This window comes from Pseudophryne corroboree, chromosome 5 (assembly GCF_028390025.1).
Source record: "Pseudophryne corroboree isolate aPseCor3 chromosome 5, aPseCor3.hap2, whole genome shotgun sequence".
Taxonomy (NCBI): Eukaryota; Metazoa; Chordata; class Amphibia; order Anura; family Myobatrachidae; genus Pseudophryne; species Pseudophryne corroboree.
In genome coordinates this window covers 345,057,322-345,076,016 of record NC_086448.1, presented here as the reverse complement: position 1 = coordinate 345,076,016, position 18,695 = coordinate 345,057,322, and the positions used below count along the sequence as shown (strand labels likewise).

Genomic DNA, 18,695 nt, shown 5'->3' with positions numbered 1-18,695 from the left:
ACAATAAACAAAGACAGACACATGCACGACTCAGTAAAATTGTTACTTAAGGTGTGTAATATACATATATATATGGCCAAAGTGCATTCACATGGTCAGCCTATATGAAACCTGAACCAAAAATTCCCACTAACACCCCTGCGCCTCCGGTGGAGTAGAGATGTAAGACAGGGACGTTCTGGAATTACAAACAGGAAGAACCAGGAAGCATGGTTAAAATGGCCCCCATGCCATGCTTACAGTGATAAACACAGGTCAGGTTACAATACATGCCTCCTGTGTTTAATATAGGCTCAATAGTCTAGTAATATAACCTATGGTGCATATGAATCTGGCAGCCTTTGTTAGTGCATGAGCACAGAAAAAAACACTGAGGTACTCGGGGATATGGAGGGGTGGAGAGTTCTAAATTTAAATATTCAGTGCCCTGTTTCCTGCGGAAGCCGTCCATATCCCAAGAGTACTCCAGTGACCCCTAGTGGATGAAAAATTAAAGATTTTTCAGGGCTGCCCAGACCTGTTAGAAAAAAACCGAGCTCTCACTGCCTGGAGGCGGGGTTTATAAGGGAGGCCACAATGCATCCTGGGAAAGTCTAAAGCTTTAGCCTGTTGGTGCCTCTAGATCAAGATCCACTCTACTCCCCAATGTTTTCCTGTGGAAACCAACAACCTTTAACCCCACGCCCCCTAGTGCCTAGCTCCAACCCCCTCCCTGGCCCTAACCCCAACAGTGACCCTGATACTTGCGTTCAGAATACTGGCTGACAGTGATCCAGCACCGGTCTACTGAGTTGTGTCTGTCACATAACCGTCGGCATCCCAATATATTTATATGTGTGTGTTTATATAATATATATATATATATAGGAGCGCCTGAGTGGATGCAGAACATAATATTGTATACATGTTATTATCCTTTGGCAATAATAAGAAATATCAGTTAGCACAGTTACTTAAATATAATGTGGAGCGTAAAATAGCATTTCCCACTAATGTTAATATTTGAGTGAATTTAACACTTTAAGCAGATCAGCTAGTTGCATTTATTGTGTTGGCAAGAATGCACATTGGTCTTTTAAATATGTATTTTCTAAGAGTATCACCCTGTTGTATGAATAATAAGTTTTAAACCATTAAATACTGTCAAAATGAGAAATAATCTACTGAGAAATAATCTCCATGGAGCACATTATCTAGTACTGTATAAGTAACGTTATTAGGCAGTGTAGGTGCAGTGTACAATTCCTAGAAACAGATTAAGTGTGTATAAATGTTAGATCTGAGGCTGGTTCTATGCTGCATGTGTTGCCTTACCTAGAGCCCAGTTCTTTCGCTCATAGATATCTTCCATCAATTCAGTAATTATTTTAATTTTGTTCTCTATCTTAGTCTGTTCCAAGCGTAACTCTTCCCTTGAGGTTAATCTGTTTGCTGAAGTGTGCTCCATAGTTTCTATAAGAGACTTTCCTTCATTGATCACTGTATCCACTGTAAGTTGAAAAAACTGTAGATACTTTCTGTAGGCCTTGTTTTGCTCTCTATGTTTCTCATGGGCAGTGTGATTTTCATAATTTTCTCTCACATCTTGTAATTGAATTTCCTCAATATTTTTCATGGTTGGAGTTGCAACTTCTTCTGGGTCTTCTTCAATTTCTAGCGGGTCAGAGAATGTCATCACTTTTGAAAATTTCACTCCACATAAGTCACATTGGGTTCGGTCAACATATGCCCTTTTAAAATTATCTGGAATCACCTCTTCCATGTGCGTTTTCGACATGTGATTGGTAGCCTTTTTCCACTTTATACAGATGTATGCAACAAGAAATACCGTATGCATCTTTCGTGAGGCAATTTGCTTTTCTACATCAGCTGCCATGGCTGCCAAGAGATCAACTTTCTCTTCCTCAAATTCTTCTTGCTCATTATCCATGGAGAAGGGTTTAACATTTTGAATATTGTATTGAACGTAAGAAAACTTTCTAAACTTGAATTTATCATCAAAGTAAATTCCACGTACTTGCCCTTTGCTATACATTATGTCCCACCTCCATGAACATTCCACCAAGCGTTCATCATCACGTTGTCCCAGCAATTCTTGGAGCACGGAAATCAGATCTTCGGTATTCTCAGTTGAAGCAACTTTGTCAACAGCACTAATCAACCTACTTGGAACTCTTGAGGGGAATTCATTTATTAGAGATATCAGCTTGTTCTGGATCATTGGAATATAGTTTGTGAGTATAGGTCTTGCTTTTTCATTAACAACACCAGTAAGATTTACCATCATTACTAACCAAAGCACTAATGTTCTTTCAGCTTCTCCTGAAGTAACACAATCTACACAACTGAATGCATCAAGAAGAACATTGAACTCCGTATTCTCTTCACCAACAAGAACAGCAGCAAGATAAAAAAGATGATGCCTGAACTCCCATGTAAGCTGACGAAGATCCTTTGGTTTGTATTCCCACAAGATGGCATATGTATCTTTCAGAGAACCTTTCTTTCCAAACATGAATTCCCAATAGTGGAGAATGGAAATGTAACTTTTTGGAAGTACAACTGTAGCCTCCTTGCAAAATCGCATCAGTGTGGCACTACAGAGAATAAACTGGAACTCTAGAAGCATCACTGTGTTTCCGATGTTAGGAATCAATGGCTCAACACATTTCCTGACTAGCAAATTCATAAACCTGTAAAAATGTCGCTTGCAGCTATCTGGGTCTCTGGTCACATACAGCTCCTGTAAAGAAGTTTGTAGCAGCCGAAAAAAATGGATGTGAGTCACTTTTGATGAAATGCTTGATTTTTCAGGTTTCAGCATGCCGTGTCTGCCTTCGGGATACTTTATGCGGTTACCAATTCCTTGTGAATAATGAACCTTCCTGTTCTGCTTGTTATACTCCTCGCTATAAGCTCTCTCCTCCATTTCAAGGAAACGCTGCAGACTATGTGGATACCGTGATTGTAAGCTACATATCTGCATTACTTTTAGCCAGAAGTCAGTTGACTCTCTTCTACTTCGTTTATCTTCTGTGAAGAGGGAGCCCAGGAATTTGTTTAGCATGGTTATTCCTGGCACTGGAAATTTGAGAAGGACATCTCTGCACATTTTTGAGTTTTCTGAAAGTACACGAAGATGGAAATGTTTAGAGAAAACAAGCCTTAAAAATGAATTGCAGTAATTATACCCATGAGCTTTGACAATTTCTTCGAGATCATCAGAGAAATCTTTGGATATGTTTTGTGCTTCAACCAGCAATCCACAAATAGTGATTAAATTGACTTTAGACTGCAATATTTTTCTCAACTGAAAATGTTGTAAAGGCTCGTGCACATTTTTCATCTGCAAACTTTGACAATTTTCATCTGTACACTCTAGACCTATTATGTACTTGTCACAAACATCTGGGTAAGGGTTTCCTAGGACCATTTTAGATATTTCAAATAGCTTTTTTAGAAAGTGATTTTGCAACCACAACTTCACATCTTTGAGTTCTACCGGTTCCTTATCCTCTTCTACTTTTATTTGTAAAAATCTTGCCCCTTCATGTTGAAGAATAGAGCATTGGTGTTCATCCACTTGTACAAGGCCATAAAATTCTAGACAGTACTTCACCATCTCCCGCTCTGCATTACTTTTTGTATCCTTTAATGCTTTTAGGAGTGTCACCAGAGACTCAAGACCATATGAAGCCAATGTCAATAGTTTAGGGTTGGACTCATCACAGATTGAAGCTTCAAGGAGTGCTTCTACAACACCAGCATGATGAGATGATTTCTTGAAATAAAAAAATGATTTCCTGATTTTTTCAAAATCACTCTCCAAAATTCCTTGAAGGAGGATAGTCTCCGAGGCTTCAACTTGGTTGTTTGTGTCTGTAAAGAGCTGCAGAGCCTCGGAAAGAATTGTGCCAGGGTTTTTACCGTTTGCTATGCTGTGACGAGCTGCTGCAAGCAAGCAGGATGCTCGAAACGCTCTCCTTCTTGTCAGGTCTGCTGCTTCTAACAACCTGCCATTCTCTCGCATAAAACATGCTGCTTCTTCACATCTGTTCTTACTCTTAAGCAAGTCAGCTGCTTCACTCCAGCATCTTCGATTCTTAAGGAAGACCAACTGATCTTCAACGTCAAGTTTAGAAAGCATTTCACTCATTTTTTTGAGTTTATTGTTTCTGAAGTATTCTGCAGAAGCTTCTAAATAGAACTGTTTCTCATTGAACTGTAATGGTGCATCAGGATGCTTCCTGTGGTGCCTACAAATACATGGAATAAACAGTAGGTAAGACAATGCAATCTTATAGGCTCATGAAAAATGTAAAGAGAGCATCTTGTGTGATGAGTGAGTTTTAGTCATTATTCATTATACTATTAATTATACTAGTGAGTTCTAGTCATTATTCACCTTTCAATAACATCAGCAGCTTCTTCATACATCTTCCCATGGTAATACAGGTTAAGTGCTGCTTCAAATTCTCCACTCTGCTCATACAACTGGGCAGCAACTTTGTTCTCTTGTGCTTTCTTGTAGAAGTAAGCTGCATCTTTGGTCTACAACACAAAGGACATTTAAAAATAAACAAAGCAAATAGATCGATAAATTGTATCCAGCATTTAGCCAAAACAGCCAGCACAACAATATGGTAACCAATAAAGTGAAAATGTATTGTGCAATCAAACAAAATGAAGCCATCAAGCCCTATAACAGCAGCATAAACTTATCAGGTACATGACATCATCCAGAAAGAGCTTGCTTTAGCCCAACAGCCATTTGGAATAAAAAAATGAGCTGCTGAAAAAAATGAGCCACAAACAATGAGCTGCTGAAAGTCACTCAAACCACAACATGTGCATATTGTTGCTAGTATATTCTACACGTAGCTTTATGCCATTTGTCGTACTTATCAGTAAAGGATTTTAATTCTCTCATTAGATGTCAGAAAACTGTATGGTCCGAAACCAAGTGTGCTGGACAAATCACAATGGAAGTCAGGGGGCGTAATTTACGAAGCGCTTGATGTGCACTGTAAACACCTTTGGTTTTCAACTGTGCAGCAAAATAATCCACATCAAGGTTCACGTCTACTCTCAACTCTGGAGAGACGCATATGCAAACTGGGTTTGAGATTCTAAAGTATAAATGTTCTATCTAAGTCCGAACATGTATGATTTTATTAAACATTTCGATTTTTCTACTCTATATGCACGGTTTGAACTTCCCTTATAGCTTATATAATGTGATGAAGGTAGCGGAACACTGGATCTGTTTTTTTAAAAAGCCGCAAAATGAAAGGGCAATTAATTGAAGTGCAAAAATCACAGCTTTAAGATGGTGTACTATCCAAGATCTTTTGTGGAGTTTAGGAGACCATGCTGCTACCTATACCAGTTTCACACCAAGCGGATAGTCCTGGTTATTGCCGGTGAAACCAGGGTTCTAGCTCAGTGTGAAGGGCTTGACCTGGGTTGTGCATCCCGGGTCCTCTGGGTCCACTATCCGGGTCACAACCAGGGTGAATTCCACATCCAACCCGGGTAGGCTTCAGTGGGAATGGCAGGACCGTGTCGCGCTAAAAGGCGGCTGATTGGCTATCATTGGCAAAGCACATGGCACCTGCCAACAGCACAGAAGGTGGCAGACGCGGGTGCAGTGTGAACGTAGTCACCTTGGGTCCAATGTGCAAGGGGTGTTTGTAATGCTGTGCTTGGTCAGTGGCATACTGTAGATGTGGCTCCAGCTGCAAACTTTATATATAAACAAAACGGATTATTACCAGAAACTGGGGAGAGAATCCTGGTAGAAAAATTAGAATACAGGTTGAGTATCCCATATCCAAATATTCCGAAATACGGAATATTCCGAAATACGGACTTTTTTGAGTGAGAGTGAGCTAGTGAAACCTTTGTTTTTTGATGGCTCAATGTACACAAACTTTGTTTAATACACAAAGTTATTAAAAATATTGTATTAAATGACCTTTAGGCTGTGTATATAAGGTGTATATGAAACATAAATGAATTGTGTGAATGTACACACACTTTGTTTAATGTACAAAGTTATAAAAAATATTGTCTAAAATTACCTTCAGGCTGTGTGTATAAGGTGTATATGAAACATAAATGCATTCTGTGCTTATATTTTGGTCCCATCACCATGATATCTCATTATGGTATGCAATTATTCCAAAATACGGAAAAATCCGATATCCAAAATACCTCTGGTCCCAAGCATTTTGGATAAGGGATACTCAACCTGTATTGGTAACCACGTCTGTGACTGGCTTACTTGCATATACATAAAGATGTGTCCTCATGCAACTAGCCTCAATATCCCATGCACTATGAGATGTGTGGCGTGAGTGAATTGCCAGTTCCCATGCTAACATTTGGCATCTTTTTGTTGCTGAAAGTGCATCGCTATGCAAATAAGACACACAAGTAGACTCTCCTGATTAAAATGATATGTGGCATGCCTATATTATGTGTGTGACTGTGGCGGTCTCTGCATACAAAATAGTACGTTACAGTGTCAGTGGCTGATTTCCAGGCAAACACTGTAATGTCGCATTTCGTATGCAGATAGAGCTGAAGAATATAGGTATGCCACATATGTTAATGAGCAGAGTCTGTTTGTGTGTCTTATTTGCATAGCGATGCACTTTCAGCAAATAAAAATAAATAAAAAATAAGACGCATAGTGATACGAATAAGATGCATTTACTGGGGGAAAAATGCACAAAAAGATGCCCGGTGTAGTAAGCGTACTCATGACTAGGCGCAGACTAGGAGGGCTGTTTAACGGGACTGCACCAACAATGTATGAGGACACATCTGTAGCAGTCCATCTTAGGGTAAACCTGGCAGTAGGAATTATAACTACAGTGAAATGGAAGGAATAACTATAAAGCCACAAATGTACAACACAATGAGCTGTTGGAAGTACTGTAGTAATTTGATCATAGATACTGCAGCTGCTAGCGTGGCCAATCACATTTCCAGTTCGGTTACCAGTTACCTTTTCAAGTTTTTTGCAAAGTTCTCCACAAAGTTTAAACTTATTGGCCTTCATTAGACATTTCAGAGCCAGTTTTGCTTCTTTGCATTCTAAGTAGGTCTTGGCAAGCATCATGTATCCCATTTGTTTTTCCCTGTGGTTAAACATATAACACAAATTACACAAATACATTAACAGTAGTGTCTATTAATCACCACTTGGGTTACAGTTCATAATGTAGAATATATTTTGCCTGTACACGTTCCTGGTCACAAGAGATAAAAAGGCAGACACTTTACATCTTCTCTGACCAAGTGAACAGGAGAGGTGTAATGTCGGTGCTGACCTTGGACTGGCTTTTCTAGACTGCAGCTGTAATACTTCATCATGGGCAAAGGCAAGTTTCTCTTTCTCCAATGCTTCACCCTTTTGGTAACACTTTGCAGCAACCTGAAAAAATAGGATTTTAATACCTACCGGTAAATCCTTTTCTCCTAGTCCGTAAAGGATACTGGGAATAAATTTAGTACCATGGGGTATAGATGGGTGCACTAGGAGCCTTAGGCACTTAAAGAATTTGATAGTGTGCGCTGGCTCCTCCCTCTATGCCCCTCCTACCAAACTCAGTCTAGGAAACTGTGCCCGAGGAAACGGACATACTTTGAGAGAAGGATAGATAAGGAAAGTGGTGAGATTACGATACAGCACACAGAACATTAGGAAAGTCATTCTAGCCAAACTTGAAACATGAACAGCAACAGCTGAACAAACCAGAATACTTAACCAAGTAACAGTGCAGGAAGAATGAAGCACTGGGCGGGTGAGAAAAGGATTTATCGGTAGGTAATTAAAATCCTATTTTCTCTTACATCCTAGAGGATACTGGGAATCAATTTAGTACCATGGGGAAGTACCAAAGCTACCAAAGTGGGTTGACCAAACTGAAGGTCCCCAGAGGCCAAAGTATCGAACTTTTAAAACTTTGCAAACGTGTTCGAACCTGACCAAGTAGCTGCTCGGCAGAGCTGTAAAGTCGAGACACCCCGGGCAGCCGCCCAAGAGTATGAACAGCGAGTCGGATTTTCTGTGACAAGCTGTTCTCTTTACATAAACCTTCAAAGCCCTCACAACATCCAAAGACTTTGAAGTAGCCAAGGTGTCCGTCACAGCTGGAACCACAATAGGTTGGTTGATGTGAAAAGCGGACACCACCTTAGGAAGAAATTGCTGACGAGTTCTGAGTTCAGCTCTGTCCTCATGGAAAATTAAGTAGGGACTCTTGTGAGACAACGCCCCTAGCTCCAACATACGTCTTGCTGAGGCCAAGGCTAACAGTGTGATGGTCTTCCACGTAAGGTACTTTACGTCAACCTCCTGTAACGGTTCAAACCAGTCCGATTGGAGGAACTGCAGCACCAAATTTAGATTCTCAAGGTGCCGTGGAGGCACAAAGGGAGGTTGGATGTGCAGAACACCTTTCAAGAACGTCTGGACCTCAGGGAGAGAAGCCAATTGTTTCTGAAAGAAAATAGACAAAGCCAAAATCTGGACTTTAAATCGAGCCTAGACGTAGACCCACATCCACTCCCGACTGCAGAAAAAGCAGGAGACGTCCCAGATGAAATTCCACCGCAGAACATTGTCTGCTCTCACACTAAGAGACAAACTTCTTCCATATACGGTGGTAATGTTTAGACATTACCCCCTTCCTGGCTTGGATCATAGTTGGGATGACCTTGTCAGGAATCCCTCTCCTGGCTAGAATCAGCTAGTCAACTTCCATGCCGTTAAACGTAGCTGCAGTAAGTCTTGATAGACGCACGGGCCCTGTTGCAAAAGATCCTAACGAAGAGTTAGAGGCCACGGATCTACTATCAGCATTTCGAGAAGGTCCGCGTACCAGGCCCTTCGAGGCCAGTCCGGAGCAATGAGGATTGCTTGAACCTCTTCTTTTTTTATTCTCTTCAGAAATCTTGGGATCAGAGGAAGTGGAGGAAACACGTACCCCAGCTGGTAGACCCACGGAGTTGTCAGAGAGTCCACCGCCACTGCTTGTGGGTCTCTCGACCTGGAACAATACCGCTTGAGCTTCTTGTTGAGTCGAGAGGCCATCATGTCTATTCTGTGGATATCCCCACCAATGTGTAAACCACCTGAACACCTCCGGGTGCAGGTCGTATCTGCTGAGGAAGTCTGCTTCCCAGTTGTTTACTCCCAGAATGAAAACCGCCGACAATGCCACGGCGTGTTTTTCCGCCCAGAGGAGAATTCTTGACAACTCTGACATTGCTGCTCTGCTTTTCGTTCCGCCCTGTTGGTTTATGTACGTTACCGCCATTACATTGTCTGACCAGACCTGAATGGCTTGAGTCCGAAGTAGAGATGAAGCCTGCAGAAGGGCGTTGTAGATTGCCCTGAGTTCCAAGATGTTTATTGGAAGGACGACTTCCTGACTTGACCATCTTCCTTGAAACTGTACCCCCTGGGTGACTGTTCCCCAACCTCTGAGGCTAGCGTCTGTGGTTAAAAGAATCCAATTCTGAATCTTGTACCTCCAACCCTCAACGAGGTAAGAAGTCTGTAGCCACCACAGAAGGGAGAGTCTGGCCTTTTGACGACAGACAGATCCTCTGGTGCATGTGAAGATGCGTTCCGGACCATTTGTCCAACAGATCCAGCTGGAAGGGCCTCGCATGAAACCTTCCGTACTGAAGTGCCTCGTAAGAGGCAACCATTTCCCCCAGAAGGCGAATGCACAGATATCCGGGTTGGCTTCAGGACAGCCCGCACCATCAACTGGGTTTCCATAGCCTTTTCCAAGAGAAGGAACACTCTCTGAGACTCTGTGTCCAGTATCATTCCCAGGAAGGAGAGCCTCTGCGTCGGTTCCAGGTGAGATTTTGGTAAGTTCAGAATCCACCCGTGATCCAGGAGTAGTTTGGTTGAGAGTAAAATGCTGTCCAACAACCGCTCCCTGGACGGAGCCTTTATCAGAAGATCGTCCAGGTACGGAATTACGTTCACTCCCTGTTTGCGGAGTGAACTCTCTCTCTGCCATCACTTTGGTGAACACTCTGTGTGACGTAGAGAGACCAAATGGCAGGGCCTGGAACTGGTAGTGGCAGTCCTGCAGCGCAAACCATAGATAAGCCTGATGAGGCGGCCAAATCGGAATTTGAAGGTATGCATCCTTGATATCCAGAGATACTAGGAATTCCTTCTCCTCCAGACCTGAGATCACCGCTCTCAGAGACTCCATCTTGAATTTGAACACTCGTAAGTAGGGGTTCAATGACTTGAAGTTCAAAAATCGATCTTACCGAACCATCCGGCTTCGGTACTACAAACAAGTTGGAATAATATCCCTTGTTTTGCAGATGAGGTGGAACTGGAACAATGGGGGTAATTCTGAGTTGATCGCAGCACCAAGTTTGTTAGCAATTGGGCAAAACCATGTGCACTGCAGGGGGGGGGGCAGATATAACATTTGCAGAGAGAGTTTTTGGTGGGTTATTTGGGTGGGTTATTTTGTGTCTGTACAGGGTAAATACTGGCTGCTTTATTTTTACACTGTAATTTAGATTTCAGTTTGAATACACCCCACCAAAATCTAACTCTCTCTGCACATGTTATATCTGCCCCTCCTGCAGTGCACGTGGTTTTGCCCAACTGCTAACAAAATTGCTGCTGCGATCAACTCAGAATTAGGCCCAATGACCTGAGTCTGTACCAGTTTTTGAATGGCGTCCTGTAAGGTTACACTTACTTCCTGTGAAACTGGTAAGCCTGATTTGAAGAATCCGTGAGGTGGGAGCTCCTGAAACTCCAGTCTGTAGCCCTGGGAAATAAGATCTATGACCCAGGAATCCTGGCATGATGTTGTCCAGATGTGACTGAAGAATTGTAGTCGGGCTCCCACCTGCCAGTCCTCCAGGCATCGCGGCCCACCGTCATGCTGAAGGCTCTGAGGAAGCAAAGCTTGAACCCTGCTCCTGTGAACCGGCAGTTGCTGGTTTTCGTGGTTTACCTCTAGCACCTCTGGTGGCTGTAGAAGAACATCTGGCTTTGCCCTTAAACTTGGCAGTCCGAAAGGACTGTAGATTAGGTCCTGAGTAGGCCTTCCTGACTGGGGAGCTGCAGAAGGAAGATACGTAGACTTACCCGCAGTAGCTTTGGAGATCCATTTGTCTAGTTCATCTCCAAATAAGGCCTCTCCTGTGAAGGGTAGGCCTTCCACACCTTTCCTGGAGTCCGCATCAGCAGTTCACTGGCATAGCCACAAGCATCTGTGTGCCGACACTGCCATGGCAGTGGTGCGTGCATTAAGCAATCCGATTCCTTTTATGGCTTCCATCATAAAATTCGCAGAGTCCTGTATATGTTGCAGGAGTAAAATAATCTCCCCCTGGGACAGGGTATCTAAACCCTCAATTAGGTTACCTGACCATTTGGCGATGGCCTTAGTAATCCAACCACATGCTATAGTGGGTTTCTGGGTGAGTGTATTGTCAATTGTACGATCAGCCGTGTCTTTTAGGGAGGCTGCACCCGGGAGAGGCAATACAATTTTCCGTGACAGCCTGGATACTGATGCATCCACTGTCGGTGGATTTTCCCATTTTTTCCTATCCTCAGGAGGAAAAGGAAAAGATGATACAACCTTTTAGGGATCTGAAATTTTCTATCAGGATTAACCGGGTATTTAGTTCTTTTGACACAGGAAAAGTGTCTGAGGATTTATTTTTTATATTAAAATAAGATTCCTCAGTCTCCTCTGTTACCTTATCAGGGATATGCAGAACTACTCTGATAGCTTCTATTAGAGCCTGTATTCCCCATGATAGAGTAGACTCCCCCACCTCTGAGTCCACTTCCCCCTCCTCCATGTCTGACCCCCTCATCATCAGAGTCAGATTGCAGGATATGGGCTAAAGGACGTTTTTGCGGACAAAAGGCAGGGGACCGAGACGCTGGTTTGGGTACCTGTCTCTGTTCATAAACACAGTCTTTGAAGTTTGAAGTATTGCGTCTCTTTCTCATTGCGGGACAATTTAGTAGAAATATTGGAAAACATTCCCCTAATGGAATCCAGCCAAGCTGTTTCTGCCCCGCTAGCCTGGGAAGGCAAACTGCACTGAGTACACTGTAGTGAACCCCCTGGAGAAGAGGAACACTGTGCCTTACATGAAACACACTCTTTGTCTGACATATTGTGACAGTGACAACACACACACACACAGGAAAAGGTTAAATGCACAAGTAACCCACAAAGAGCCCTTCTGGAGAGACGCAGAGATAGCCTGGAGCCAGCACACAGCGCCCTTACTGCTAATGCCAAGCTTAGCCGGGTCGCAGACTAAGTACCCAGATTGGGGACTTTGTACACTAGTAAGCGCTCCCCCCCTGCTATGCCCCCCTGGTACCGCTGAAGTAATCTGGAGTCACTCCGGAGGAGCTGCGCTTCCCTGTCAGTCAGCGTCTGTGTCCACTGCAGAGGAAAAATGGCACTGGTGAGCTGCTGGATCTGCGCATAGTGAAGCCCCGTCCCTTCAACGGCACGCAGTCTTCCCGCTTTTTTATACTGGCTGAGGTAATTTTAGTGCTTAAAATGGAGTTAGTCGCCTTTTAAGTCTGTAATGCCAGTCTTGGTACTGTGTACACCCGTAGTGTACTTAGACTCAGTTCGCTTCCTCAGAAGCGGTGCGTCAGCACTGTGTACCGAGTCTGGAGAGTCACCCGCCCCCTGTAAAAGCCGTGCATCTCTGTACCCTAATGCCTCCATAATGGCCGGCGACCCGCTAACCGGGACGTCGGCTTAGTACTCACCACTCTTCTATCTTCTGGCTCTGTTAGGGGTGGCGGCGTGCTGCGGGAAAGTACGCTTGGTGTGGTGGGGCATGCAAATAGTTCCCTCAGGAGCTAGTGTCCTGTCAGCGGGGAACGGGACCATTAACCCTTCAATAGGTTGGGCCATTCCCCCCCCTCCCCCTAAGCCCCACGAAGCAGGCAGGCTGGTGCCATACAGTCCTGCCTGGAAATGACAAACGGATAAAATAAATGCAGAAAACTCTTCAGGAGCTTCCAGCGACGTGACCGGCTCCTCCGGGCACATTTTCTAAACTGAGTCTGGTAGGAGGGGCATAGAGAGAGGAGCCAGCGCACACTATAAAATTCTTAAAGTGCCCAAGGCTCCTAGTGAACCCATCTATACCCCATGGTACTAAATGGATTCACAGTATCCTCTAGGACGTAAGAAAAGTACATATTATTCATATTAGATAGTTAATCTTTATGTAGAACTTAAAGTTTTGAATTTAGATGCTGTTTTACACACATCATGGACTGTTCCAATCATACATTGTTATGTGGAACATATGTGTAATACAAACAAAGCAATAGGAGCATTCAGCTGGTACTGACATACTGTATCAACAAATATCGAACAAAGACTTCTATAAAGCAACTTGCACAAGGCATACCTTCCAACAGTGATGGTTGGCATAATAATCTCCTTGAGAAATCCATTCTTTTTTAGTGGAAGTTTTCACAAACATATTATCATCAATATCTGGGTAAAAAGATAATACTTTTAATATCTACTGTATATATTATATAGAAAACAGGATATAAATGCTTATTTTTACATCATAAAGACCCAGTGGTTTCATTTAACATTATTCACTCATCTTCGGTCAATTTGAAACTATACTAATCTAGTTATAACTTGTGAACATAAAATATAATACACTAATCTCATTTACCACATTGTGTATGACATATAATGAAACAGGGGTGCGGAGCCATGGAATGGTATAACAAGCCACATCATTTATCATGCTGCGGGTCTTGGAATAGACTTCATGTAAAATACTATAGAGAACACATTGTGTACACATTTTCTCTTATTGATTCGTTGCTTTAGGCTTTAGCTACTCTATTTCTAATATGATTCCATGTCGACCTACACAAAGAAACATAGAATTTGACGGCAGGTGAGAATCACATGGGGGTCAATACATAACACGTGATCAAATTATATATTTTCTGGTTGCTTGACAGTTTTACATTTTTTTATTTTTCGTCAATTATCTCCCCTATATGCCAATAGTTCAAACAATAGGGCATTAATACACTGCTCAAAAAAAGAAATCTGAATGAATGAAATATTCTTATTAAATACTTTTTTCTTTACATAGTTGAATGTGCTGACAAAAAAATCACACAAAAATTATCAATGGAAATCAAATTTATTAACCCATGGAGGTCTGGATTTGGAGTCACACTCAAAATGAAAGTGGAAAAACACACTACAGGCTGATCCAACTTTGATGTAATGTCCTTAAAACAAGTCAAAATGAGGCTCAGTAGTGTGTGTGGCCTCCACGTGCCTGTATGACCTCCCTACAACCCATACAAGTGGTTCAGGTAGTGCAGCTCATCCAGGATGGCACATCAATGTGAGCTGTGGCAAGAAACGCCGGGATCCCGACATTCGGCAACCAGAAGACCACCCGAATGTCCTTGTTCTGCATGCTGTATCATCCTCTTCCCCCCCAGGCACTACTGTCCATCATACACAAACGCAACTGTGTGTATTTGATCCTGACTGCGAGAGGGACAGTCTTGCTCACTTGGACTTCTTCATATACTGTAGTTAAGTATATTTTAATCTTGCGCTTTGACAGAGGATCAAATCGTTGGTAGCTCCTGGTCCCAGGAACTTGTTGGCAGCTGTTAAATCTTTCGCTCAGTTCTTCAGCATGAGCTTCTTCAAGAAATGGGTTTACTACAGTATGCCGGCGCCGGGATCCCGACAGCCGGCATATCAAGTGCCACCCCCAGAAACAACTGGCGGTACTTCCGGATATACAGACATTCCTGAAGGGTGTTCTTCGCATTTAACCACCCTTTGTCCCTCCAACGGCTCTGTGGGATCTCAATGTGGTATTGACCTTTCTCCAGTCGGACTGGTTTGAACCCTTGCACAGGATGGACTTAAAATATCTTACATGTAAGACTGTTATGTTGCTGGCTTTAGCCTCTGCTAGTTGTGTGTCAGACTTGGGGGCCTTATCCTGTAAGAGCCCATATTTGATATTTCACGAGGATAGGGCGGAACTCAGGACTCGCCCGCAGTTTTTGCCGAAAGTGGTTTCGGCCTTTCACATTAATCAACAGATAGTGGTTCCGATACTGTCTGATACGCAGGTTGCTCCAAAGTACTTGGACGTTGTGAGTGCTTTGTGGATTTACGTCAAGAGGACAGCTCAGCACAGGAAGTCTGATTCGCTGTTTGTCCCTTATGACGCTACCAAAATTGGATGTCCTGCTTCTAAGCAGTCCATTGCTCATTGGCTCAGATTGACCTTTCAGCAAGCCTATTCTTTGGCTGGGATGGTATTCATGTGACCGGCGGTTGGGAGACCGACGGTCACATGACCTCTACCAACATCCCGACCCCTCACTATCCAGACTGTCGGCATGCAGACCAACAGGGAATATTTCCACTCGTGGGTGACCACGACACCCATAGAGTGGGAATAGAACCCGGTTGCCACCGAGCCGGCAAAGGGCTTTGCTGCACTTGCCCCTCCCCACCGGTCAGCCATACCACACCCCTTCGGCCACTAACAGACTTATATATACTGTTTTCCAATCTTATTTGCCACTTTTCTTGGGGGTTCAGGATGCTTTCATCACTTTTTCATGCACTTTACCAAAATTATACGCTGCAAAATTAACGTTTTATTGCAATAAATATTTTCTAACTGAATTGCGAAGGTCGTGGGAGCACTGAAAATAGCCCTCAAAAACAGGAAATTAATACCTACCGGTAATTCCTTTTCTCGTAGTCCGTAGTGGATACTGGGATGACATTAGTACCATGGGGTATAGATTGGGTCCATTGGAGCCTGGCGCTTTAAGAAATCATTAGTGTGTGCTGGCTCCTCCCCTCTATGCCCCTCCATCAGACTCAGTCTAGGAAAACTGTGCCCGAGGAGACGGACATACCATGAGAGAAGGAAATACAACGAAAGCGGTGAGGTAACGAACCAACATACAACAGTAATAAAGGATAGCAGTGCTAACCAGAACAGAGGATAGCAACGCTAACAATAACAAAGGATAGCAACGCTAACAATAACAAAGGATAGCAACGCTAAAAATAACAAAGGATAGCAACGCTAACCAAACATGGAACAGGGACAGCAACTGCAGACCCAACCAAGAACACTTACAACCAGGTAAGCAGGAACACGAAGCACTAAGGAGATGCCCAGTATCCACTACAGACTACGAAAAAAGGAATTACCGGTAGGTATTAAATTCCTATTTTCTCTAATGTCCTAGTGGATACTGGGATGACATTAGTACCATAGGGAAGTCCCAAAGCTCCCAGAACGGATGGGAGAGTGCTGAGACCCCTGCAAAACCGCCTGACCAAACTGAAGGTCATCTCTGGCCAAGGTGTCGAACTTATAGAACTTTACAAACGTGTTCGCACCAGACCAAGTAGCTGCACGGCACAACTGTAAGGCCAAGAAGCCCGGGCAGCCGCCCAGGAAGAACCCACCGATCTTGTGGAGTGGGCCTGGATAGAACTTGGCAGTGGCAACACTGCTGAAGGGGTTTGGTATGGCTGACCGGTGGGAAGGGGCGAGTGCAGCAAGCCCCTTGCGGGCTCGGTGGCGACCGGGTTCTATTCCTACTCTATGAGTGTCGTGGACACCCACGAGTGGAAATAGTCCCTGTTGGTCGGCATGCCGACTGTCTGGATAGTGAGGGGTCGGGATGTTGGTAGAGGTCATGTGACCGTCGGTCTCCCAACCGCCGGTCACATGAATATCATCCCTGCCAAAGAATAGGCTTGCTGAAAGGTCAATCTGAGCCAACGAGCATTGGACTGCTTAGAAGCAGGACATCCAATTTTGGTAGCGTCATAAAGGACAAACAGACTTCCTGTGCTGAGCTGTCCTCTTGACGTACTGTAAATCCACAAAGCACTCACAACGTCCAAGTACTTTGGAGCAACCTGCGTATCAGACAGTATCGGAACCACTATCTGTTGATTAATGTGAAAGGCCGAAACCACTTTCGGCAAAAACTGCGGCCGAGTCCTGAGTTCCGCCCTATCCTCGTGAAATATCAAATATGGGCTCTTACAGGATAAGGACCCCAATTCTGACACACAACTAACAGAGGCTAAAGCCAGCAACATAACAATCTTCCATGTAAGATATCTCAAGTCCACCCTGTGCAAGGGTTCAAACCAGTCCGACTGGAGAAAGGTCAATACCACATTGAGATCCCACAGAAGCGTGGGAGGGACAAAGAGTGGTTGAATGCGAAGAACACCCTTTAAGAATGTCTGTATTTTATTATTATTACATTTTATTTATAGGGCGCCACAAGTGTTTCGCAGCGCCGTACAAAGGACAGTACAGGGAGACAAAACTTAGCATAACAATAAATAACAAAAATGGAGTGCAGGTAACAAAGAGCAACACAATTCTCAAAACATAATACAGCTTAGATGTAAGTAGCGAAGGAGTAATCATTGTACTACTTGGGGCTGGCGGCCATAGATAGAGATGAGCCTTTACCAGCAGGAGAGAAAGCAGGTAAAGATGGTCGCTGAGTGAAATGTGTCAAGAAGAGGGTTTAGACAAGAGGAAAGAGGGCCCTGCTCTGAAGAGCTAACAATCTAGTGGGGAGGGGCAACAGACAGATGACATGAGGTGCAAGCAGGTAAGCCTGATGGTGGTATGCGAGCAAAGCAGAGATGTCCAAGGCATGGGGCAGGGGGATGGAGGAGCAACCTAAGGACTAGGTTATGCATTGGAGGGGTACGCTATTTCCGGAAGTACCGCCAGTTGTTCCTGGGGGTGGCACTTGATATGCCGGCTCTCGGGATCCCGGCGCCGGCATACTGTAGAAAAACCCATTTCTGGAAGAATATGAGTTCCCTCACCCAAGGATCCCGGCAGGACTGTGCCCACACATGGGTGAAGTGGTGAAGGCGAGCACCTACCTGAAAGTCGCCCTGCTGCTGGGGCCAACCGTCACGCGGAGGGCTTAGTGGATGAAGATCCAGAGGCCTGGTCCAGAGATCCAGCAGCTGCTGCTTTACGGGACTTGCCGCGACTTTCTCTAGCAGCATTTGAGACACCTCTGGCTCTGCCTCTGAATCTGGCCACACGAAAGGACTGCAGAGAGGGCCCAGTATAGGGATGTCTAGCAGTAGGCGCAGCAGACGGCAGATAGGTAGACTTACCCGCCGTCGCCTGAGAAATCCACTTGTTCAGTTCTTCCCCAAACAAGGCATCCCCTGTAAAAGGAAGATTCTTCACACCTTTCTTGGAATCAGCATCCGCTGACCATTGTTGCAGACATAGAGCCCTGCTAGCCGAGACAGCCGGTTCTGGTATGAATGGTCGACCATGTTATGGTCGACAGTCATTAGGTCGACCACTATTGGTTGACATTGGCATGGTCGACATGGACACATGGTCGACACATGAAAATGGTCGACACGTGAAAAGGTCGACATGCGTTTAACTTTTTTGTGTCGTTTTTTGCGTAATGTGACTGGGAACCCCAATTAGTGCACTGCGTCCCCTCGCATGGCTCGCTTCACTCGCCATGCTTCGGGTATGGTGCCTTCGCTCCGCTACCGCTTCGCTCGGCACAGATTACCGTT

General features: G+C 44.1%; 1 protein-coding gene across 5 annotated transcripts in view; it reads right to left on the bottom strand.

Annotated features, from left to right (window-relative positions):
* The window catches only part of TRANK1 (tetratricopeptide repeat and ankyrin repeat containing 1), a 417,569-nt gene that overhangs the window by 65,372 nt on the left and 333,502 nt on the right, over positions 1–18,695 (bottom strand). For all 5 annotated transcript variants that reach the window (XM_063922607.1, XM_063922605.1, XM_063922608.1 and 2 more), the window contains 5 exons: positions 13,474–13,562; positions 7,341–7,444; positions 7,016–7,148; positions 4,406–4,551; positions 1,315–4,256 (listed from right to left, as the gene is read on the bottom strand). In XM_063922607.1, the coding sequence (XP_063778677.1) occupies positions 1,315–4,256; positions 4,406–4,551; positions 7,016–7,148; positions 7,341–7,444; positions 13,474–13,562 (3,414 nt within the window). The remainder of the gene's footprint in view (positions 1–1,314; positions 4,257–4,405; positions 4,552–7,015; positions 7,149–7,340; positions 7,445–13,473; positions 13,563–18,695) is intronic.